We start from the raw sequence: 26,081 nt of genomic DNA on the forward strand, positions 1-26,081 counted from the left end.
CTCAGGGCCTACCCCTAATATCCCATGCCCTGGGTAAAGGTGTACCCAATTACTAAGGACTTACAGTGATATTTAAGAGTGCCAAGCATCACAACAGATTTAGGGAAAGAACTCTGGCCCAGGGAACCTGGTTAGCAGGGTCCCTGGGCACTACAACTTCTAGGACACATCAACATCAGGCAAAAAGTGGGGGCTAACCATGCAAAAAGAGGTCTCTTCTCACACACAGTAGTCAGGCAGTAACTAAGTCACAAGAAAGAACCACAGAAGTGGTGAAAAAATAAAGGATACTTTCTTACAGCACTACTACTAAACTGACATTAGTATATCTCCCTTTGGAGATATTACATACAATTAAACATACAAAATAACCAGCAAAAATAACATAGAAATATACAGGGCCCAAACCATATACTAAAAAGAATTAGTGCGAAAGTGGAACTCCAGCCAAGGTAAATGTAGTTGTTAGCTATGGGCTGGGGCCAGTTAGAAACACCTGAGGTAAGTACAGTAGGTGACCCCAGCAACCAGAAGTAAGTCTGTTACCCACCCAGTTGTCTCATAGGCTAACACAGGAAGCAGTGATTAGAGTTTGTGGAATTCAGGACCCTTCCTAGTGGACCCCGAGGAAACCAGCAGGCAAGAGGATGGATGGAGAGTGCCCTTACCCCAGGATGCCCAGAAGACAGGAGTACCTACACCGGGACCCAGATGCAGAGGGAGAAGGAACTCTCTCAGAAAACTGTGGATGCCTCGGATTGTCCAGCTGCTGTCACAACCCGGGGACCAGGCCGGTGGAACCCAAGGACATATTCCAGACGTGGAGGACCTGCAAAGGAAGAGGACAGAGTTCAGCACCCAAGGAGGTGCCCAGGTGGTGCTGGTGGCAATACCCGCCCTCCTGAAGATGATGTTCCTGCAAGTCAGTAGAGGAAGAAGTCCAGCTGCGGGGTCCAGGGGTCAATGAAGATCCCATTAGTCACCTACGAGCTGTCCCTCGATGGTTGCTGGATTGCAGGAGGGTCAGTGACCAGCCAGGTCGACAGCAAGCATTGGTAAGTGCAGATGGAAGCAGAAGAAAAGTTTGCAAGAGGGGGAGTCAGAGCTGACCTTCAGCAGACAGGAATGCCAACAGAAGTTGATGAAGCCCCCACGAGTGATCCACAGGTGCCGGACACAGGGAGCCACAGGGAGGCCTTACCAGCCCAGCAAAACAGAAATCCCACGTCGCAGGGGTTGCAGGACAGGAGCTGGCCTTCGATTTGCAGAGTGCTAGGGGCCAGGGCTTCTTGGAGGCTGAAGATCTCCTGGAGGAAGAGTCACCAAGCCTTGGCAAATAAAACAGTTGCGGTGCACAGGGGTGCCAGTCCAGTGGCAGGAGCAAGGGCCCGCAGTCTCCCAACTTGGGTAGAAGACAAGTAGGACCCAGAGGAGGCCACAGACTTACCACCTGTGTTACAGGATCTTCGGATGTCCAGAGACAGCAGACCCCACCAACCAGTCGACCATGCTTTGAGGTGCCTGCAGATGCAGGGGAGTGACTCCTTCACTCCAAGGGAGATTCCTTCTTGCTTCGTGGTGCAGAGTCCTTGTGACCTTGGAGGATGCACAGCCTTGGATGTTGCAGAATTCTTGCAGGATCCAGAGAAACAATGTTGCAGTGGGAGCCTTCCCACCAGAAGCAGACTTGTTCTGTTCCAGTCAAAAACCAGCAACGGTTCCAGAGGTCAGGGGCAGAAGATGTCTTGCAGAGAGTTCCTTGTAGAGTCCTGCTCGACGAATCTGAGGACCCACCTGTGAGGGAGCCCTTAACTAACTCTAAAAGGGGGTTGGTCACTCTCTGCAGTGACCTACCTATCGGAGGGGGTCAGGGACGTCAGATGCCTGGTCTAACCAACCAGATGCTCCCAGGGGCCTCTGCAAATCTCATTTTCAAGATGGCAGAATCAAGTGGCCATGTGGCAGAGCTCTGGGCACTTCCATAGGGGTGGAGCAGGACAGGGGGGGGTCACCTCCCTGTCCTTTGTGCAGTTTTACCCAAGAGCGGGAACCGGGGGTTCATGAACGGGTGCAAACCGTATTATGCAAGGAGGGCACCAAATGTGCCATTCAAAGCAGTCTGGTGGCGCTCAGAGGCCACCCCACCTCAGCCCGTAGACACATAATACACAGGGTGAGGTGGTCACACCTCTCCCTTGCAGGAAATCCTTTGTTCAGCTCCTCTGGCCTGAGCCTGGCTCATCAACAGGAGGGCAGAACAGTGTCTGGGGTCAGCAGCGGCGTGGGCTGGCAGCTAGAACGTATAAGGCTGCACAGGCAGAACTGGGGGTTCCTCTAGGGAAACCCCCCAAGTACAGAGTATCATCAACTAACACTGGAATGATTGTGTTTGCATGATTCCACCATGTTTGATACAAACATGCCTAGGTTTGGAGTAGCCGTTATGTAGTTGGACCACTTGTGTTGACCAGTGTCCACTACATACTTAAGATGGCTTCCCCGCACTTACAGAGTCCAGGAATTGGCCTGGGGCCTGTAGGGGTACCCTGCTCATGCAGGGGTACCCTCACAATCAGAGGCATGCACCATATCCTTGGGATGAAGGGCCTACCAGAGGGGTGACTTATGTCTAAGTGCAGTGGTAAGGTTTGGCAGTGAATGGGTGCTTGCACCCTTTCACACAGGCTGCAATGGCAGACCTGCAGTCACAGTTTGCATGGGCTCCTATAGGTGGCATAATACCTGCTGCAGCCCATAGGGGGACCCCTGATGCACTAATGCCCTGGGTACTTAGGTACCATATACTAGGGAATTACAGTGGTGCACCAGTATGCCAATTGTGGGTGTAAAAAGTAACAAACAACCTAAATTTAGGGGAGAGAGCACTGTCACTGGGGTCCTGGTTAGCAGGATCCCAGTGAACTGCAGTCTGAAACACACTAACACCAGCCAAAAAAACTGGGGGATAATACAAACCAGTACCCAGCCTACTACATACGGGATGCTGGAATTAACCTCAGCCATGGGTAATTACTCGGGCTGCGTCCCAGTCCATCACTATTCAAGTAATTACCAGAGGCTGAGATTAATTTAAGCATTCCATGCATCACATTTTTTTAATACTTTTTATACTAAGTAGGATGGCTATGCCCAAACATGGTTCCTGTGCACACTGTGTCACTGGAACCAAACTAAAACCGGTCCTTGGTTACCATGTTCCAGTAGAGGGAGTGCCTAGCCTGGCAATTCTGACTGGACTGTTCCCGTTGGAGCAGGGTGAAGATTGTTTTGCATATGCCTGGGTCCAAACTGGAGTGCCATGGTGTGTGAAATAATGATGAAGTGGGATGCAGCCCTGAGTAATTACCCATGGCTGAGATTCATTCAAGCACTCCATCCATCACTTTTTTGTATTCCTATCACAGACAAGCCATGGGCAAAGGCACATCCCAAAGGGCCCCCACATAAAGTGAGATGGAATTCTTGCTATATTAACTTTGCTCATAAAAAACAGATGAGTCCTGAAGTTCCAGCAGACACCAGGGAAATCTCTCCGACCTAGTCCGGTTTTGGAGGTGTCTCCACAAGATCAGCATTAGTGGCTAACGAACTGCGTCTGGCCTAGTGGAAGACCCTATTTCCTTCCCCACCTGGAGCAGTGGTGACCGTTGCATCACTTCTGGGTGTGGGCGGCCACTGAGAGGGACGGACTTCAGAGGACTCTTGTCTCTGGCGGAGTCCCAGCTCCACATCAACTTTCTGGAGCATAGGGTGATTCATTTGTAATTGAAAGCCTGGCCTCCATCCATCAAAGGAAGGTTGGTTTAGGTGTCCATGGATAACACCACCACCATGGGATAGTGCAGCAAACAGGGAGTTGGGGTCATGGACTCTGTGCCAGGAGGCTCTGTGTCTCTGGAATTGGCTGCAGTGCCTGGACATCTTCCTGACCTTGCATCACCTAGAAGGCTCACTGAACGCCAGGGTGGATGAACTTAGCTGTCGATGCCAGTACATTCGGAGGTTAAACAAGGTCTCTTCTGCATATGGGGAGAACTTTGGCTCGATCTCTTTACCTCTGCTGATAACACGCAGTTGGAGTTCCCAAAGCGGTTCTTGCTCAGAGACACATTTCATCTGGAGTAGAATTCGGAACTCTTGCATGCCTTTCCGCCAATTCAACACATGCACCTTGTGGCTCTGAATTGGGCATGGAGAGTATGGTATCCCAACCTCCTGAGCATGAATATCGCTCCTCCAGTCGGATCTCTGGTCACAGCAACAGGGGAGTGTCTTGTGCCCGAACGTGAGCCCTCTCCACTTTGATTTGTGGAGACCTCCCAAGGTCTATCATGTCATTCTGGCAGGCAGGGGTCCCTCCTCAATGACTATATATGCCCTGGGATAAGTTTGTGGCTTGGTCCTCACGCCAGGTAGACCCCTTTTCTGCAACATTGATAGAGGTGCTCCCATTTGTTTTGTTTCTAGCCGGGCAAAGCCTTTACCCAGGCAATGTCAAGGGTGAGTTGGCAGCCATTTCAGCTTTCTTGCAGATGCTATATCAACGCTCCCTGTTCAGGTCACTTGTTGTGACTTGTTTTCTGTAAGGTTTGCAACACTTGTTCCCTCCATTCTCTTTTGTGAACCTCCAGTGAGAGCTCAGTCTGGTCCTTACGTTTCTCAAGTGTTCACCTTCGAGCAACCCCTACACAGCTGTTCTCTGCAGCTCTTGACTATCAAAATGGTCTTTCTGATGGCCATCATATCGGCAAGGAGGGTCAGTGAGCTTCAAGCTCCCTCAGTTCACCCTACGTACACCAGCTTTTTCCATGACAAACTGGTTCTTGGGACTTGTGCCTCAAAAGTTGTCACCCCTTTTCATGTCAGTCAGAGCATCACTGCCTACATTTGTTTTTCTCTACACCATCCTTCCAAGGAATAGGAGAGACTCCATCACCTGGATCTGAAGATGGCTTTCTTTTTCTACATTGATCGTGCCAAAGACCATTGGCTGGATGATCAGCTCTTCACCGGGTTCACTGGAGCAAGAGGGCAAGGCTGTGCAGAAGCGTACCATCTCGGCATGGATTGTACTCTGCATTAAGATCGGCTATACATTAGCTAGCAAGCAGCCTCATGAGAGCCCATTCCAATAAGGCCAAGGCCACTGCTACTGCGTTGGCACACGGGGTGTCTGTCCTGTACATCTGCCAAGCTGCTATATGGGCGTCATTGCACTCTTTTACAAAGCACTGCTGTTTGGACAGTCAGGTCCATCAAGATGGGCATTTTGCCCGCTTGGTCCTCCGGGACTCTTCTGCTTTGAGCCAGTTTGTGGACCCTCCTCCCAGGAGGTATGGCTTGGGTATCTATTCTAAGTTGCAGAATCTGCGGCTAGAAGTATGTATCAGAAGAACAAGTTATTTGCCTTTGGTAATGCCTTTTCTGGTAGAGATGCTATCTAACCACAGACTCCTTACCGACCCCCCCTTTCTCCCTACTATTTAAACTGAGCCTTTACTCTAAAGATCCCTTTCATTCTGCACACTGGCTAACCCATTTGCTTTTATATGGCTGCAGGTTTTTGACAGGGAAATAACCACAAAAGAAACTGATGTCAGCGCGCCGGAGGTCACTTTCGACACAGACGATACCGACGCAGAACCATTTGATGCCACCTGTCAGAGGACCTTCACAAGATTTTCCAGATCCAGTCTGATGCCTGGGGAATATTCTAAGGTGGGAAACTGCAGTTAGTTAGATAGAGTCTCCACAAGAAAAGGTGTTATCAAAGGTAAGTAACTTGTTCCTTAACTCTATTTTTTTAAACTATTAAGTGATATATTTTTTAAAGTAATTTTTACGTATAATTCTTGTTTTTAGTTTTTAATAATTTAGAAAAAATGATATGTTATAAAATATTGTTTTTGTTCTGCAAATATGTTTTATGATTATTTATGTTATATAGATGTAATTTATTTTTTATTAATTTAGGATAGGGCATATTAAAACCGGCTTTCTAAAGTTTAACATTTTCCCTACTGTTGATTAAGCTGGATTGGGAATAGTAATTCTGACCCTTGGAAATCAAACACTTTCCCTACTGTTGATTACGTTTGAGAGGGAATAGTAAACCTGACCCCTCCAAAGTCCAACACTTCCCCTACTGTTTGTGAGGAAGGCGTGAGAGTAGTGGATCTGACCCCTCTAATTCTATTTTTTTTTAATGTTTTATTATAAATAGTTTTGTTTACATTTTAAAGGGTAGTTTAAATGTAGATTATTTGCTATTTGCTTTGTAGTAATTTTTGCATTTATGTATTTTTTGTAATTTAATGCCGATATTGTATATTTTTTATTTTTAATGTGTAGCCTTTGTAGTTATAGTTACTTTTCATTAGTATTTTTATTATGCATTTTTATTATCTTTAAGGAATATTTTTGTTAAAATTATTATGTCTATTTTTTGCAATTATTTCAAAGTATATATTTTTATTTTATGTTTGTAAGTTATCAATTCTTTAATATTTTGGCAGATATGCAATGTAAGTATATTTATTGAATGTGATATTTTTTAAGTTAACATTGTTTTAACTTTAGTGTAACTTTAAGACTGCAGAGTCTCCGCACATCAAAAGATAGGAAAGTCCTATATTTTATGTGCGGAAACTCCGCTGTCGTAAAGATACTACTATAGTTTGTGAATAGCAAACAATCATAAACGTAAACACAATGTAAGTTCACCTTTGTAAATCAGGCCCAAAGTATGTAAAGTCGATATTTGTGTCCTTGACATTGTTTTTCGCAATATTTTTGTTGCTGATAATTTTGTTGATCATATTTCATCATACAAACTTGCAGATTGTCACAGCTGCAGTCATAGAAAAATGAGTTGATCTGCTTAGGATCAGTCAATGTTTGGTCAAAAACTGAAATCAGTTTTAGAACCCAGCTCTGGAGCCTCCCAGACCAGAAACGTAGGCACAGTGCGTCCTGCTGTTCCCTTAAGCCACACATTTGGCATGTTTTTGCCTTCCTGCACCTCATGATTGCTGTCAGGATGTTTGTTGTGCACCTCACAGCTTTCACTGTAGATTCTCTGTAGCTCCCTGTGGAGCTGGAAACCATGCTCTTCCAGAGATATGTAGGTAAATTCTGAGGAAGCACCCTAATGACACAACTTGTTTTCTTTTTTTATATATTCATGTTTATTTTTTCATATAGTGCACACTGTGCAATCTAGTTGCTTCAAGGTGCTTGAAAAATTAAACTAGACTATATTTGACCCCTGCAGGGTGCACAGAGATCCTGCTCTAATACGTACATTGACAAGGGCAATTTGGAAAACAAGTGCTTTTCACCTCTCTATACACTTGGGCCCAGGTTTAAGAAGCTCTTGGGCCACATTAGCATCATATTTTTGACTCTAAAGTGGCGTTAAGCTTCAAAAATCTCTGTGCCATATTTACAAACTGGGGCAATGCATGCCTTGCGCCACTTTGTAACCCTTGTGCCACATTATGCCTATGCCAGGCATAATGTATGCAAGGGGTGCGTTCCCTCGTTAGGGGGGCTGAAAAAATGGCGCAAAGAAATCTGAAAGATTTCTTTCTACCATTTTTAGCAGCACCTTTTAAAGCCTGCTCTGCGCAGGCGTCAAAAGGAGGCACACCAATTGTTAAAATGGTCCTCTGTGTTCTTTGCAGGACTACCGGCAACATTTTTGGCACTAGTCCTCCAAAGTACATCAATAGCATCAAAACCTTTGACGCTATTGCTCCTACCCTGCGTCATGTTGCACCATATATTAAATACAGCGCAAACATGTTAACGGTAGGGGAGCACTAAGGGGTGCTAGTGTCGCGTGGGCTCTCATTATCTTAAATGAGACTACTGGATTTCTAGGTAGCAGGGTTATTCCTGGTGTGGGGGACAAAGTCTTACCCACTTGGAAGGACCACTGTCACCCCAAATCCGGTTTTGCTCCGGCTAACTAGTAGTGCCTCATCTCTCCCGAGGGGAAGAGATGATTGGGCAGCCGAGCGCATGACATCTTTGGAACTTCTCAGGGAAGTCGTGGTCACTCAGATCCAAATCAGCTCTCTCATTTACAGTATGATCTCATATACAAATGACAAAGGCAGTTTGAGTTTTATAGATTGTTTTAATATAACGACTGCATTTTAGATATTAAGGCGTGAGCCGCAATAACCAGAACCATACAACACAGTAGGATTGAAATAGTCACGAGGAGAGTGAAACATAAGAATAACGCTATCATGGTGTTAATACATTCTACTCTCTCTCAGTTAGTTCTATTTTGAGCACAGCATGTTAAGCTTCTAACTTGCCTTTCAGATTCCCTGGGAAGCCATCAAGCCTCATACCTGAGCAAAGGCCTGTGATCTGCTTCAGCATCTGCAACGAGGCAGTCAGCGTCTAGTTGTGGTTCCCTGGTTGGAATCTCCCTCTTGCGTGTATTAGGACAAGGAAGTTTTTATAACTAACATGTCAGTGTGATCACAAAATGTCCCTACGCAAGAATGCCAAAGACTAAACTCCTACCACGTCTATCGGCAATGTACCAGACTGTATCCTTGACTGAAGCACAGAGTGAACAAAAATGTGTTATTGAGAACTCCAGTGCTGAAGTAGGCTAAACAGTGTGATATAAAAAATAAAACAAGACCGTAGAACTGGCTATTTGAAAAAATAACAGTACGAAGCTGAATAAAAAGCATTTAGAGCAAAGTGCACAGAGGCTCTATGCCGCGAGCAAAGGAATAAAATACATCCAGGGCAAAGTGCACAAAGGCCTAACGCCTGAAGCTAACGCGCAAAGGATACATAAAACTGACCACACTACACTAGAAAAGTGGCGCTGCACTGGAAGCAGCACCACTTTTCCTAAATCTGTCCCCTAGTGTGATATCTGAGTATTTCCCTCCTTGTCAACACCCAGTGCAGGTGTCAGTAGACAGAAACTGCTCCATTTATTAACATTGCTTAATGGATCCCAACACGCAAATGTTTATCCTGCCACTAGGTGTCAGCACCTGCTTTCTCTGCTGTTCCCAGTCTGCAGTCACTGTCTGCCTAGCCAGATGCAGGAAATGTGTCAAACCCACCTTTTCACAATCCTTCCTCCTACTGCAGTGAAATATACTAAAGCTGGTGTATGGGGTGCTTGAGTTAATCTCAGCCACTGGTCATTACTCGAGCCGTGTCCCAGTCCATCGCTATTCGAGTAATGACCAGTGGCTGAGAATAATTCAAGCATCCATGCATCACTTTTTTGTATACTTTAGTGTGTTGCCACTGGCATGCCCAGATGTGGGTCCCGTGCACACTTGGTTACTGCAACCAAGCGATACCTGGCTGCAGAGCCCTAAAGAGGGCGAACCCCATCCTTGGTTGCTTGTGTTCCAGTTCAGGGAGGAGCTGGCCTGGACGTTCTTGCTGGACCGTTCCCACTGGAGCAGGGTCAAGGCTGATTTGGGTGTTAAGTGAGAGGGCATGGTGTGCAAAATAACAATGAACTGGAATGTGGCCCTGAGTAATTACCAATGACTAAAATTCATTCAGGAATTCCATCCATCATTTTTTTGGATACTTCTATGTGTCACCCTAAGTGGGACGGGTATGTCCAAATGTGGCAGCTCTGCACACTGTGTCACTGGAAGCAAGCTATGCTTGTCTGGTGAGTCCTGACTAGGGCACAACCAGTCCTAGGTTACTTGTGTTCTGGTTCAGGGAGGACCGGCTCAGGCAGTGTGGACTGGACTGTTCCTATTGGAGTAGGGTCAAGGCTGATTTGCATATGCCGTGGTCCAGAGCAAGGTGGCATGTTGTGCAAAAGAACCATGAACTGGGATGCGGCCAAGTATTTACCCATGGGCGGGAATAATTCAAGCATTCCATCCATCACTTTGTTGTATTCCTACCACAGACAAGACACGGGCAAAGGCACCATCCAAGGGTCCCCCACGTACAGGGAGTGAGACGGGTGAAATCCTTGCTATAGTAACTTTGGTCATAGAAAACAGCTCCTTTTTTCTAGTTTAACTACCAAGTATGCTTAACAGCAACATAGAACCATATTTACTAAGGGTCTGCCCTTGGGGCAAAGTCAATCAAAGTGACACCACGCAGCATAAATTCTTGCAAGAGTATTTACTTTTTCGTGCTGTAAAGGTGCCATTTTCTCACCACAGAAAGCACTTCGTGCTGCTTTGGTGCACATTATGTCAAGGGGATGTTACTTCATTGTGATTTGGGAGGATTAGTGCAAGCACCCATAGTTATTGATTCAAAGTCCAATCTACTGAGACATCAGACCAGGCTTTGCATTTAAAAATAAAGCCTCCTTGAAGCAGGCGCCAACATGGAATAAGGTTTTCATTTCTCCAAACATTTCACACATTGCATGAGTGCTGCACTGTACAGCTCACATACAGTGTGCCTTGGCATAGGATTGTGTCCTCGAAGGGTATGCAATATAGTAGGCACACATCTCTGCACCATAGTGTAAAAATAGTGGGCCTGATTCTAACTTTGGAGGACGGTGTTAAACCGTCCCAAAAGTGGCGGATATACCACCTACCGTATTACGAGTCCATTATATCCTATGGAACTCGTAATACGGTAGGTGGTATATCCGCCACTTTTGGGACGGTTTAACACCGTCCTCCAAAGTTAGAATCAGGCCCAGTGTGTGGTGCTAGACAGCCATTGCAAGGCTACTAAGCAGCAGGCCAGTTTTATACATAAATATGATGGTGCTTTACTTTCTCCCCATTGTACAATGCAGCACAGTAGCTTTGTTTGCTACACTGAGCTAACAAATAATATATCTGCCCCTTAGTATGCATGCCTGACCTGTCCAGCCTTAACCCTCACACTCTCAGACGGTCAGTGGCAATTGGAAAACAATCTTTCTGTATCAGAGCGTGCTGACCTCATCAGAGGTCACCTCCCATCGCGCTGGAAGCATATTTCCAGCACGATTGCGGAAGAGAAATGCTGAGCATTTCTCTTCCGCTCGGGAGGAGGGGGCCGGCAGAGGCATGAAAGGAAAGGAAAGGCCTTTCCTTTCCTTCCATGTCTCTGCCATCTTTTCTGCTGCCCGATCACAATGCGATCGGGCAGCAGAAAACCCCTAGACACCAGGCATGTTTTTTTGTTTTTGTTTTTTTCCTTTTATGTTTAGGGAGCGACCCCTTCAGCATGGGTTGCTCCCTGGGGGAGGGCAAATTGATTTTAGGGCATTTCTGCCCCCCCCGGGGATCGGCCTATATAATTAGGCCGATCTGCACCCGGGGGGGCAGAAAATCTATATAATTAGGCCGATCTGCCCCCGGGGGGGTGGGCAGAAAACCCCTAGACACAAGGGATGTTTTTTTTTGTTTTCTTTTCTTCTTTTATGTGTAGGGAGCGACCACTTTGGCAAGGGTCGCTCCCTGGGGGGCCAAATTGTTTTTAGGCCCCTTGGGGGCAGAAACCACTAGACAACAGGGAATTTTTTTTTGTATTATACTTACGTATAAGGGGAGCGGCTCCTTGGGCGAAGGCCGCTCCCCAGGGTGGGCAGATAATGTTTAGGCCATTTCTGCCCCCCCCTTGGAGGCAGATCGGCCTAATATAATTAGGCCGATCTGCCTCCAGGTGGGGCAGAAACCTCTAGACACCAGGGATATATATATATTTCTATTTACTTTATGTTTTTATGTATGGGGAGCGAACCCCTAGGCAAGGGACGCTCACCTGGGGGGTAAAGTGTATTTAGGCCTTTTCTGCCCCCCTTCAGCCTATTTTTGTTAGGCCACTCTGCCCCCAAGGGGGGCTGAAATCACTGGATACCAGGCATTGGTGTGTGTGTATGTGTATGTTTTGTTTGGGGGCGCTGCCCCTTGGGCAAGGGTCACTCCCCATGGGGGCACATTACTGTTGGCCAGATCGGCCTATTTTTGGAAGGCGCATCTGCCCACCAGGGGGCAGAAAGCCCACCAGAGACCAGGAAAGATTTTTTTTCAAAATAAGAGGGTGAGGGTATGGCCTTACCCCTACCCCCAGATAAATGGGGCCAAAGTTGTTCTGCCCACCATTGGGCAGATGGGGCAATTACCCCCGATCCAAATCCCGAGGGGGGCAGAAAGTCTACTAGATGGCATGGAATAAAAAAAAAAAATTGTGGGGTGGTGGCTACCAACCAGTCTGGGCCTGGTTATGCCCCCAACCCAACTGAAAGGGGTAACAGTCTTTCAGCTCTCCCCGCACACTAAAACATCTTATCCTACGGCAAGCAAGAAGACATTTGATTATTTTGGGTTTTGGTTTTACATTTGGGCCATGAGAGCTTGGTAACTCTCAAAATCGTCCAACTTGGAATGGTGAGGGCTGCACTTTTTTGACTTTGGGACGCTGCCATGTAGAAAAATCCACAAGACCCAGACACATCTGAAAACTAATCATCTGGGTGAGTCCAGGGTGGTGTGCTTCACATGCACCAGCACCATTTTCTTACCCACAATGCCCTGTAAACCTCCAACTTTTCTGGAAATCATACATTTTTCCCACATTTTTGTGATGGAACCTTCCGGAATCTGCAGGAATCCACAAAATTCCTACAATCCAACATTGTCCCATCCATACCGATAAAAATTCTGCTGCACCTGTCAGCCTAAAAATGTTTTTTTTTTTCAAACTACCCTTTTGGACCCACTTTGGTTCCCCCTCAATTTCGACATGTTTTTGTCTCTTCCCTGTCACAGGCACTTGGCCCACCTACACAAGTGAGGTATCATTTTTACTGGGAGACTGAGGGGAACGTTGGGTGGTAGGAAATTTGTCCCGGTGCGGTGATCCCACACAGAAATATGGAAAAAAAGTGATTTTTTAGCTAAATTTGAGGTTTGCTGAGGATTCTGGGTAAGAAATCATTGGGGGATCCACGCAAGTCACACCTCCCTGGACTCCCTCGGGTATCTAGTTTTCAGAAATGTCTGGGTTTGGTAGGTTTCCCTAGATGGCTGCTGAGCCCAGGACCAAAAACGCAGGTTCCCCCTAACCCCCCAAAAAACAGGTAGTTTTGTATTTGATAATTTTGATGTGTCCAGATAGTGTTTTGGGGCATTTGCTGTCGTGGGCACTAGGCCTACCCACACAAGTGAGGTATCATTTTTATTGGGAGACTTGGGGGAACGCTGGGTGGAAGGAAATTTGTGGCTCCTCTTGCATTCCAGAACTTTCTGTCACCGAAATGTGAGGAGAAAGTGTTTTTTTAGCCAAATTTTGAGGTTTGCAAGGGATTCTGGGTAACAAAACCTGGAGAGAGCCCCACAAGTCACCCCATCTTGGATTTCCCTAGGTGTCTAGTTTTCAAAAATGTGCACGTTTGCTAGGTTTCCCAAGGTGCCGGCTAAGCTAGAGGCCAAAATCCACAGGTAGGCACTTTGCAAAAAACAGCTCTGTTTTCTTTGGGAAAATGTGATGTGTTCACGTTGTGTTTTGGGGCAATTCCCGTCGCGGGCGCTAGGCCTACCCACACAAGTGAGGTACCATTTTTATCGGGAGATTTGAGGGAACGCTGGGTGGAAGGAAATTTGCAGTTCCTCTCAGATTCCAGAATTTTCTGTCACCGAAATGAGAGGAAAAAGTTTTTTTGGGGCCAAATTTTGAGGTTTGCAAAGGATTCTGGGTAACAGAACCTGGTCAGAGCCCCACAAGTCACCCCATCTTGGATTCCCCCAGGTGTCTAGTTTTGAAAAATGTGCAGGTTTGTTAGGTTTCCCTAGGTGCCGACTGAGCTAGAGGCCAAAATCTACAGTTAGGCACTTTGCAAAAAACACATCAGATTTCAATGTAATAATGTGATGTGTCCATGTTACGTTTCCTGTCACAAGCATTAGGCCTACCCACACAAGTGAGGTACCATTTTTATCGGGAGACTTGGGGGAACACAGAATAGTAAAACAAGTGTCATTGCCTCTTGTCTTTCTCTTCATTTTTTCTGTCCAAATGTAAGACAGTGTGTAAAAAAAGACATGTAATTGAGAAATGCCCTGTAATTCACATGCTAGTATGGGCACCCCGGAATTCAGAGATGTGCAAATAACCACTGCTTCTCAACACCTTATCTTATGCCCATTTTGGAAATACTAAGGTTTTCTTGATACCTATTTTTCACTCTTTATATTTCAGCAAATAAATTGCTGTATACCCGGTATAGAATGAATACCCATTGCAAGGTGCAGCTCATTTATTGGCTCTGGGTACCTAGGGTTCTTGATGAACCTACAAACCCTATATATCCCCGCAACCAGAAGAGTCCAGCAGACATAACGGTATATTGCTTTACAAAATCTGACATCGCAGGAAAATGTTACAGAGTAAAACATTGAGAAAAATTGCTGTTTTTTTCACCTCAATTTCAATATTTTTTTATTTCAGCTGTTATTTTCTGTAGGAAACCCTTGTAGGATCTATACAAATGACCCCTTGCTGAATTCAGAATTTCGTCTACTTTTCAGAAATGTTTAGCTTTCTGTGATCCAGCACTGGTTTCACACCCATTTCCATTACTAAGTGGAATGAGCCTGAAAGCACAAAAAATAGTAAAAATGGGGTTTGTCCCAGTAAAATGCCAAAACTGTGTTGAAAAATGGGGTTTTCTGATTCAAGTCTGCCTGTTCCTGAAAGCTGGGAAGGTGGTGATTTTAGCACTGTAAACTCTTTGTTGATGCCATTTTCAGGGAAAAAACCACAAGCCTTCTTCTGCAGTCCTTTTTCCCCATTTTTTTTAAACAAAACAAAATTTTTGCTGTATCTTGGATAATTTCTTGGTCTCCTTCAGGGGAACCCACAAAGTCTGGGTACCTCTACAATCCCTAGGAAGTTGGAAAAAAGGACACAAATTTGGTGTGGGTAGTTTATGTGGACAAAAGGTTATGAGGGCCTAAGCGCGAACTGCCCCAAATAGCCAAAAAAGGTTTGGCACCTGAGGGGGAAAAGGCCTGGCAGCGAAGGGGTTAAAGCATCTAAGTTAATATAAAGGATGATGAAAAATATCAAAGATACAAAGGATATGGTTAAAAGGAAAACTCTAAAAAGGCATAGAGACAAAATTAGAAAAGGAAGGTGAAGGTGTCAACATTTTCATAGCTTGGACAAGAGTCTTCTTAGTGAGAGTTAAGTGTAAGCCTAAGCCACACTCAGCAACGCATAGGTACAAAAGGAAAAGTTAGTAGTCTGCACCTCTCAAAGTCCAAAGAAAAGTCTGCCTACAATCATTCAGTGTAAGTCCTATGTTAATACTGCAAATTTTATCAGATAACACCCTCAATCACACCTTCACCTGCTCCATTGTATTCTCCAGTCCTACGGTGTAACGTGCAACATTATCGTCCTTTTCCAGAGTAGTCCTGAGAACCCTGATAGACTTCGTTTGCAACATGTATGAGTAAGGGACAGTCATATTCGCACTTGATGTCTTCATGTTCACTTTCAAAGTGTCTCTCCGACTCTCTGAGTAAAACAATAGCACATCTATTTCCAAACCAACATTTCATGTAAATGCACCTGCAATTCAATAACACGTTAAAACAGTTTCTCATGTTAAAGAAATTCAGGCCTAGTTCAGTCAAGTTAAGAATAATATTCACTAATACACATTTAAATTCATGTTATACTGTGCACATACTAGTTTCTACATTTATATGAATGTCAATTACATCAATTCAATTGAGCTTCATGTCACAGATAATACAAATGCATAAATTGTAAATGAATGAGTTTAAATGTGTCCGGGAACCACAAATTCACATTAAACTTCAAAACATTAGTGCACATCTTACATAAAATGTTTTTGTTTCTAGTACAAATACACTCAGATAACATGAGAAAGTCTAGGAAATTAAATGATTATGTTTCATTTAATAAAGTTAAGGCACTCTGAATACATTTTTCCTAATACTAGAGTGAAAGCACTTCATTATTGAATTAGAGTGCACCACTTTACATTAGTATAATATTAAATCACACAATATATGTCATGTTATGGTTACATATAGGTCATGATTGTGGTGTCAGGGGTTGCAGCAAATCTACGCTGCTCCATATTTAACATGTTCTCTGCTCTGTGTGCATTGCGACAGCACAGCAGCCCTCTAGTGCTCTGAAGTAGTATTTCTTGGCAGAATGCCAGTGTGCACTGCCAAGTGTGCCACCGACTACTTGAAAGTCATCATTTGGCAACCTAGGTTAACGGGGAAAACCCAATGCAAACTGGGATGGCTCCTGGGAAGATTGAACAGGAGACTCAAGGCCCCAGGGGCTGGATAGATGTGTGCTTTGAGCTGCACTTGGGAAGTTTCTTGAAGTCTTTCTGTCCTCTGGCCACCTCAACACAATGTGTTGAGGGCCGAAGTGAGGACATCTTGGAACCCGGATCCGCTGGACTCCTGTGGGACCGTAAGTTTATAAGACATGGTGGTTGACTAAAATATGGCTAATGCCCCGGGTAATTGAGAAAGGGCACAGGTCGGCTCCTCCTCCATGTCCGGGTGGGCTCCCTCTCAGACCTAGAATATAGGCATTCAGGGTGTTCCCCACCAATTAGTAGGCCCTCATGAGAGACAGGATGGGTTCATTGCTCTCATTGCCTGCCACCTTGTTGACCACACACCAGGGAAGGTGAGAGAAACTACAATTGTCCATCTAGGTGAGAAGACCCGTCGAATCTTCTGGGCATGGATGGAGTCCTGAGGGAACAAAACATTAGGAGACAGTAGTGTGTCATGTCAGAGTGTTTGAGGTTACTACTAGGAGTAGATGTGATTGCAAGAATTAATGTTGCCATGAATGAATGAATGAATGTGATTCACTTTATGTGACTCAGTGTGTCATTTCCTGGGGCCTATGTGGGTTAATTCTCTTCCTACAGCCAGTGAGACTGGTCTTGTGAACCCACGCTTTGCCAGGGACCGGTAAAAAAGATACAAGTGAGGCAAGTATGGCACATAGTCCTGTTTGTGAGTCTTTATACTATCATGTATGTGGGGTAAAAGGACCAGACACAGGCACTAGGGGTACATGTATGTATGGAAATGTGTGCATTGTTGTGGGCATCCAGGACCGGTAACACCAGCTGGGGGTATACCTATGTACTGAAATGTTTGTAAAGTTGTGCTGGTCCGGGACACAGGCGTGGGAGATACATATGTGTACTGACATGTTTGTATGGTTGTGGGTGTCCAGGACCAGACGCAGCAACTGGAGGTACATTTATGTACTGAAATGTTTGTATGGTTGTGGGGTTCCGGGACCAGAAACAGAAGCTGGAGGTACATGTATGTTTGGAAATGTTTGTATTGTTGTTGGGATCCAGGACTGATAACACCAGCTGGGGGTATACCTATGTACTGAAGTGTTTGTATGGTTGTGGGGTCCCGGGACCAGACACAGAAGCTGGAGGTACATATATGTACTGAAATGCTTCTATGGTTGCGGGGTTCAGGATCGGACACAGCAGCTGGAGATACATATATGTACTGAAATATTTGTATGATTGCGGGGCTCCAGGACAGGATGCGGAAGGTACATATAGATTCTTGATTGACGTGCCATGAGGGTGACATATACATGTGTACGTACACATGTACATGTAGGTAGTGGCCTAGTACTAAGAACCCAGAATGTTTCTGGCTCCTGTTGGGACACCAAGTCAGCACCAAGCACCATGTGGGTTTGGGTCCTTGGTGGGCTTCAGATATGGGAGATAAGAGTCAACACCATGATGAGGGGTGCAGCTGTAAAATTACTTCTGGTCTCTGTTATGAGCTGATTTTGTCTTTTCAGTTGAAAATTTTATTTGAACGTTGATTATACAAGATGATTAGACCTTGTGCTTGTTGATGAGTGTAGGAAGCTGGCCCAGTGTGTGGTGGACACCTATGGCATTTACACCTTAAACTGGGTCCAGGCAACCCTTATGAGATAGTGTTAGAGTGTCTAGGTAGCCAGGATGGCTCTGTAGTGGTAGCTGTGGTTAGCAGTCAAGACTTATCTAGGAGGAGCGTGAAGCACTTTAAATACCACAGTAGTCACACAGCAACTTATCACACATGAAAGGAACTACAACATGTTGCAAAAAATATAGGTACTTTATTACAGGAACATCAAACTAGATTACTATAGGCAGCCCCCCTCCCCCTGAGGTAAGTACACACAAAATATACACAGGTAAGTATTAGGAAATAGCAGAAAATAGCAAGGGCCCTATAGAGGGGCCAAACAACATACTAAAAAAGTGGAATGCGAGAATGGGTCCCCCACCAGAGGATATGGAGTAGTTAGCCAAGAGCTTGGAGAGAGTGGAACCCCAAGAGGAAAGAATCTAGAAGACCACCAGCGACCAGGAGAGCAGAGGTAAATTACCTAGTCGTCCCGTGGGCTGACATAGGGACTCGTAAATGGAATATTGAAATAACAGGACCAGGCCAGTGGAACCCAATGTTGGATTCTGGATGAAGAGGACCTGCAATAGAAGGTGACAAAGCCCAGTCCACGCAGGAGTGTCCAGGTGGGGCAGAAGGCAATGCCCACCCTTCTGTGAGTGAAGATCTGGGTAGATGGTGGTGGATGAAATCAAGCTGCGGAGTACAGGAGCTGCAGAGGAGTCCCTGAAGTCACCTAGGAGCTTTCCCTTGATGGTCACTGGATTGCAGATGGGTTAGTGGTCAGGAGGACCACCAACAAGCACAAGCAAATGCAACTGGAGTTGTTGGAGATTTGCAGAGCTGAAGAGGACCAGCAAGGTCCTGGGGACTCGACCCTTGGAAGGGAATCTGGGCTGACCCTAAGAAGACAGGAGAGCCAGCAGAAGCAGTCGGAGCCCCATGAGCAACCCACTGGCAGCAGGCACAGTAAGTCACAGTGAGGCCCAGGCAGCACGCCTGAAGAGGAGTCCCACTTCACTGGAGCAGCAGAGAAGAGACAGTCCTTGCAGAGGTAGAGTGCTGGGGGCCAGGGCAACTTGGAGCCTGAAGATTCCTCAGAGCAGGAGTAAACAAGCCTTGGTTGCTGCAACAGCCGCAATGCACAGGGGTTCTGTCTTGGGGAAAGAGGCAAGCACTCACTGTCTTCCAAGTTGGATAGAAGGCAGAGAGGACCCAGAGGACCCCTCAGAACCACCACCTGTGTTGGAGAATCTTCTCAGTCCAGAGGACAGCAGATCCCAGCAGTCGGACGTTGTTGCCTTAGGTGCCTGCAGATGCAGGGGAGTGACTTCTTCACTCCAAGGGAGATTACGTTTTACTTCTTTGATGCAGCTGAAGTCTTGCCGACTCCAGAGGATGCACAGCCATGGGAATATTGCAAGTTGCTGACAGGAGCCAATGAAACAATGTTCCAAGGAGAGGTCATCTCAGTGTTGCAGTCTTGTATGATTCCGGTTGCCAGGAGCACAAGAGGTTGTTGCAGAGGAGTCCTGGTGGAGTCTGGCACGCTGAATCTGGGGACCCACCCGCAAGGGAGGCCCTAAATAGCCCAAAAAGGGACTTGGTCACTTTGCAAGGCAACCACCTATCAGAGGGGATCACTGACAACATCTGCCTAACTTGACCTGTCAGATGCTCCCGGGGGCCTCTGCCCATCTTGTCTTTAAGATGGCAGAATCATGTGGCCACCTTGAGGAGCTCTGGGCACCACCCCTGGGTGGTGATGGACAGGGGAGTGATCACTCCTCTTTCCTTTGTGCAGTTTCACTCCAGAGCAGGGACCAGGGGTCCCTGGACTGGTGCAAACCAGATTATGCAAGGAGGGCACCAAATGTGCCCTTCAGAGCAAACCGGTGGTGTGGGGAGGCTACCCTTCCCCAGCCTTGTAACACCTATTTGCAAGGTAGAGGAGGTTGCACCTCTCTCCCACGGGAAATCCTTTGTTCTGCTTTCCCATGCTTTTGCTGGTCAAGCAGCAGGAAGGCAGAATCCTGTCTGAGGGGCTGCAGCAGCGTGGGACCCTGTGAGACTGGTAGGAGCAATACTGGGGGGGATCTCTAGGAACCCCCAGTGCATGGGATTATGCCACCAGTACTGGCATCAGTATTGGGGTATGATTCCGACATGTTTGATACCAAACATGCCTAGGTTCGGAGTTACCATTATGTAGCTGGACCACGAAGTCCAGGGAATTAGAACTGGAGTTTGTAGGGGCACCTCTGCTCTTGCAGGGGTGCCCACACACACAGGGACCTGCACCCTGCCCTTAGGGCTGGAAGGGCCTACCCTTACAGTGACCTGGTGTAGTCACCAGCAGTGAAACGGTGCATGCATCTTTTCACTCAGGCTGCAAATGGCAGGCCTGCAGACACAGCTTGCATGGGCTCCCATGGGTGGCATAATACATGCTGCAGCCCATAGGGGACCCCTGGTGTACCAATGCCCTGGGTACCTAAGTATCATATGTTAGGGACTTACAGGGGTACACCAAATTCAGAGAAGAGAGCACAATCACTGGGGTCCTGGTTAGCAGAATCCCAGTGAAAAACAGTCTAAGGACACTGATAACAGGCAAAAAGTGGGGGTAACCATGCCAGGAAGAGGGGCTTTCCTACAATGAGCCTTGAGGGTTACCCTTGACACGACACTGGCTGAGCCATCTTTGTTGGTGGTGAAACATTTGGTTTTCTGTATTTTAGGACAAACCCTGACACTTGAGGGCATATTTATGACCTCTTGCGCTGCCGTTGCATCACTTTTTGTGACCTAACGGCGGCGCAAATCACCAGATCATATCTATTCGTGGTTTTGAGTGGCCTCATAGTTATGGAGTAAGACAAAGCAGCACAAGTCGCTGCGTTAGGGAGGCGTTCGATGGGCCTTGCAGTGGGTTTTCCAAGGCAACACTCATGGATTTTGACACATCCCCTGACTTACATGACCTTGTAAACCTGGGGATGCGCCAAAACCTTACGCCTCTCCAGGGGACGCCCAACGAGAAGAAATATCTTCATTTATGCTTGTTTTTTCCACTTTCCATGCACACATAAAAAGAGGAAAAAGCCTCCCAGGATTGTTTTTGTGCAGGAAGGTGTCCATGGGTTGTTAATTTCAGAGATTGACTTTATTGCTGCCTTCATCGTGTTCTCGGTGCAGCAGTTCGCTGGTAAAAATATTTGGCCAAAGCGGCCATGCACTGGAGTGCTTTATTAAGGAGGCCGAATTTGAGTTTAATGAAAGTGTTTCTTGTGTGGGGTGGCAGTGGAAACACTTTCTTGTACCCCGTGCATTGGAGCGTATCAAGTTCACCAACCAGCATAGCTGGGAAGGCTTGTTGGCGGTGTACCGATGGCAGGAGTTTCGCCTCAGCACCCTCCTGGGGTCATTGGACCATCAGAGGTGTTTAATTTGCAGAGAGCGTGAATGACCATCTCTCCGTTAGTCTTCATCATTTGTAGGTGCATGGTCAGTTTGCCAGTTTCACTCAACCAAACCCCAAGAAAGTTGTAATCTTGTACACAGTAGAGCCTCTGTAACCCCGGCCTCCATTTCATAATCCTTTTTTTGGTTGGCGCCCAAAAATCACAATTTTAGTTTTGTTAATGTCAACAACAAATGTATTCTTTATGCTACAAACATTCAGAGTATTTGGGGCCTTCGATAACCCCACTTTTGTGTTATGTAAAAGGACAAGGTGTTTTGTAGAGTGCATGGGGTGGATTTTCCTGTCTCCAGTCCTCGGGGTGGCGAGGTTGGCTTGGGATAATGCCAATGAGACTTGCAACTGATGGGTGAGGCTGGCTGACATCAAGGTGGGCATCCCACAAGCATCACAGACATTCATTCTGAGATGTCAGTCCTAAGATTCCTACACATGGTCATACTTCAGAGCAAACAGGCACACCCAAAACCAGTCATACACAAACGTTCACAGCCACACACCTTTCACACCTATTGATGCGCATGTTGATATTGTACGAGTATGTACATAAGTACACATAGTAACACATGGACATGCATAGTCTGCACCTCTGTGACTGGTGACTGTTGCCTGTGCTAGGCCTGACTCAGTGGCTCTTCTTTTGCAGCTGTCCGGCGGATGTGTGACCACTACCCCCAGCACAGCCAGGCAGTGGCTGGCGCAGTTCGGGCTGGAGCAGTACGAGGAGGCCTTCTGCCGGAAAGGCTGGCACAACCTGGAGACTTTCAGGTAATAAGTCCTTTGTCACTTTTTATGGCTCCATCTTCATCCTTTTTGATCCTCTGGCTCTAATATCTTCCACCAGTCCCTTGTTTTTTCCCCCTTTGGAGAGACTGGCTAATGGTGCAAGAAATGTAAACATGTTTAGTTTTTTCCTAACAATGAATTTTGCATTTGTATGCATGTTTGAATGTATGCTGTGGCACATGTAGCACAAAGCTACCTGAGAGAAACGGGGGCAGGACAGCGGCCAGAGTCCTGGGATACAATATAAAATCTCCTAGCTTTAGTAACGGAAAGTTTCAATTCTATTAAGGACACAGAGCCGTAAGTGAAGAAAGATGAGCATAATCCTCGCCGCCGGTCCTGACATAGTCGGACCAGTTCTGATGTCACAAAACACTGCAGTATTATTTGGGACAACACCTACTGATGTCTTCTGTTGTTCCGATAGCGTGCACCAGTCAACATAGTCACACCACAAATCCATCCGGGGACGCCCATGAATGAGATCTGATGTTGATCTTGGTGAAGAGGGGATTGGTGGTTTTGCATCTGTTGTCTGATTGTGGCCTGGCAGTGGATTGATGCCTCCTAGAATAATTTTCTTCTATTAGTGGCTTTGTTGATGCAGGGCCGGCTTTAGAGCTGGTGGCACCCGGTGTGATGTTTGTTGGCGCCAGTGCTTAATTTGTAAATAAAAAGGTTCCGGTGCCCAAAGTTCTCCTTTTAAACATGTGGTTGCTGCAATTAAATGTGCGAACACGGAATACTGACGCGGCGTAATCCTTAAGCCATCTCGGGCCTCTTCAATCCATATAAAGCCATTCCCTGCCCCTTCAGCTCACTCTTGCAGCTTTTTACTTTCTCCCTTTGTGACGCTTTTTTGTTTTTCCCTTCTTCCGTCTTTCCCATAAGTGTCTTTTACTCGCAGCAAATGCTTGAGACAGAAGAATAAGCGCAGGGCCTCAAAAATAAGTGCTGGTGCTCAGCACCGGAAACAACAAGCACAAATTAAGCACTGGTTGGCACCCCCACCCCCATGACCTCCTTCGCTATGGATTCCCTCACTACCACCTGCGTAAGTTATCAGAGTACTTTACATCACACACACATTACACAGAGACAGTGAAAGACAGGTGTGTGACTCAGTGTATAGGAAATGTTACAAAAGACAGGCGTAGGTGTCACAGATCATCCATATTGCAGTATAGATTAAGAGGTCTTGGTCTGGAGAAGCACAAACTGAGAATTTAAAACGTAACACCATGGTTGAGGGTTGTGTTTAATACTAAGAATTGATTTCTACCCAAATGAACCCCTTTTGCAACATTAATCTAATGAAAGAGTGGGTAAGTAAACATAACGTTCTAACCTATACCTTGCGGCCTCTTTGATAACAGTTGCTAGGTCACAGTTCTGTATTAAGACTTTAACTTACAACTGCAAGTGACAAAAGGGTCTCTGTGACAAAACCAGTAAACCCCTGAACTATTTACATTATATGCACTTCTGTGATCTGCATGGAACACATTCTTTGCAGCAGACATAGTAACCCTTTGCCCTACATTATGATGAGTCAAAACTTCCACTAAGCAAAGCTCCGATCTCTCGCCAGCAGGTACGTTATTCACCAGAGTTATCTTGACATTTTTATTGTTGCCGGGAAATTGCTGGAGGCAAAGAAGCCACAGCAGGTGCTTTTATATCCATAATACATTTGGAAACAAGGCACCCGCTGTAATCAGCGCCCGGTGCTGCGGCACCGGTCACACCACCCTAAAGCTCGTGCTATTTGGTGGAGGGAGTCCATTGGAAGGACCTTTTGGAGGAGCATTGTGTTAGTTCTTCTCCTTTCTGTTGATCTTGATTCATGGGACTGCTGCGAGAGATGGAGAAGAGGATGGTGAAGTGACCCATCCTGTCCAGACAGATCATGTTTGCAGTGAATAAAGGGTGGGGCGTCAGGATGAGTTTGAAGGTGCTGCCTCTGTAGTGGGTGGCGTCGGTGATGTACTGCTTGATTCTTTAATCATGCTTGTTCTGTGTGTTTTCTGTGTTTTAGTGGGTGATTTGGGGACTTTGAATCACTTTTTATGTAAAATTGCCATTAATCTCAATGATGGAGTGCAGCCCTTGTGTTCCTGTGCTGGCCTGTGGTATGATGCCCCAGTATCCTGACACAGGTGGACTTCAGTTGCATCCCAGGAGTGATCGCGGTGGTATACCGCTGGAATGCTAATTCAGAAGATTTGTTTGGAAAATGTAATACTGTTCCCAAATCTTCTGCATCCTCGGTCACTGTTAAAACACCTTCATGTACATCCCTCCAGTTTCTCAAACCTTAGACCGATTATCATTCTACCAGGGGGCAGATTTATGAGTCCCGTGCGCTGCCGAGCATCACCTTTTGTGACGCTCCAGTGGCACAAACTACAAAATCATATCTATGAGGCCACGCAGAGCCACTTTGCGTTGCTTTGAATTGCCTCATAGATATGGAGTAGGGCAAGGCAACGCAAGTCACTGCGGTGCCTTACTCTGCGTTAGGGAGGCGTTCCATGTGCGCTGCGGTGGGTGTTCCCATGTGACACCCATGGATTTTGACGCTTCCCCAGATTTACAAAACCATGGAAACCTGGGGATGCGGCCAAAACCTTACGCTTCCCCAGGTGAGGCGTAACGAAAAGAAATACCTTTGTTTCTCCTTGTTTTTCCTCTTTCTATGTGTGCTGCGTTCTGCAGAACCCATAGAAAGAGGAAAACACCTCCCAGGATTGCTTTTATGCACACGGCGCCAGTGCAGGGGGAAGGGACAGGAAGACAACAGATTTCCTAATTGAGCTTAATTGGGTGCAGATCTACAGTTCTTTATGCTGTTCTAGTATGCAAGCGTTTTCAGGTCACACTTTTGCACAGTATACTGCTGACATCGTTTGGACATTCAAATGCAACTATATATTTATCAGTTTAATAAATGTGGGAAACTACCTATTGCAGCTTCATTTACACAGTAAATACAAAAGAAAAATGGATAAATACAAAAGAAAAACAGCACACAATAAATAAGGATAAAAACTGAAAAAAGCACAAAATAAAAATGGATAAATACAGACGGAAATGTTGAAAAAACAAATACCATAAAATTGGGAGCCCTAGTTAAGATCAAGGCCTGTCTGCACAAAATTTTGCTCCAGTTGAATAACACTAAATCAGAATTCACCTTCACTGGGGGAGGGATGGGGAATATGCCTGGAAGACCTAACATCTACAGACAGTTCCGATTCCGAGGTGTCTCAAAGTAGGCAAGCGTAGTGTGCTTCGAGAGTGCTTGTTTGTTTCTCTGATAGCCTCAAACTGTGAGGGGTGCCATTCCCAGACAGGATTGGCATTGGTCAGTTCATGAAGGAGAGTTCTGAGTGCAGTGAGATTTGGGATGAAACGCCCACTATAGGCTACCATCCCCAGAAAACTCCGAACTCCTGCGACATTGATGGGAGCTGGGGCAGAGCTAACACCTTGGAACTTTGCCTTATCAGGCATGGCCCCGCTTTCTGAGAATCACCGAAGAAAGATTTCTTCTTCAAGAAAAGCCCACTTTTCCTTGTGGAGGCGTGAGGCCATTGTCCAGAAGGCACTGAAAGGTCTCTCAGAGTCTCTCCAGGTGCTCTTCTAGAGTAGAGACATGTACCAGAATGTTGTCACTTATGTTGATAATGCCGGGAAGTCCTGCCAATACCCCTTGAATGGTGTCTTTGGTCTAAGTTTACACTTACAGTCTTAGGGCCCGATTCACAAAGGTAAACTTAGACCAAAAGTCTAAGTTTAGAACAGAAGTCTAAGTTTAGACCTAAAGTCTAACTTTACTCGTAGTAAAGTTACACTTT

At 46.0% G+C, this 26,081-nt stretch overlaps 1 protein-coding gene across 3 annotated transcripts in view; it reads left to right on the plus strand.

The window, feature by feature from the left end:
- LOC138261141 (phosphatidylinositol 3,4,5-trisphosphate 5-phosphatase 2-like) overlaps nt 1–26,081 on the plus strand; it is a 446,236-nt gene that overhangs the window by 403,337 nt on the left and 16,818 nt on the right. For all 3 annotated transcript variants that reach the window (XM_069209825.1, XM_069209833.1, XM_069209843.1), the window contains one exon: nt 22,082–22,203. In XM_069209825.1, coding sequence (XP_069065926.1) covers nt 22,082–22,203 — 122 coding nt within the window. The remainder of the gene's footprint in view (nt 1–22,081; nt 22,204–26,081) is intronic.

This window comes from Pleurodeles waltl, chromosome 2_1 (genome assembly GCF_031143425.1).
Source record: "Pleurodeles waltl isolate 20211129_DDA chromosome 2_1, aPleWal1.hap1.20221129, whole genome shotgun sequence".
Taxonomy (NCBI): Eukaryota; Metazoa; Chordata; class Amphibia; order Caudata; family Salamandridae; genus Pleurodeles; species Pleurodeles waltl.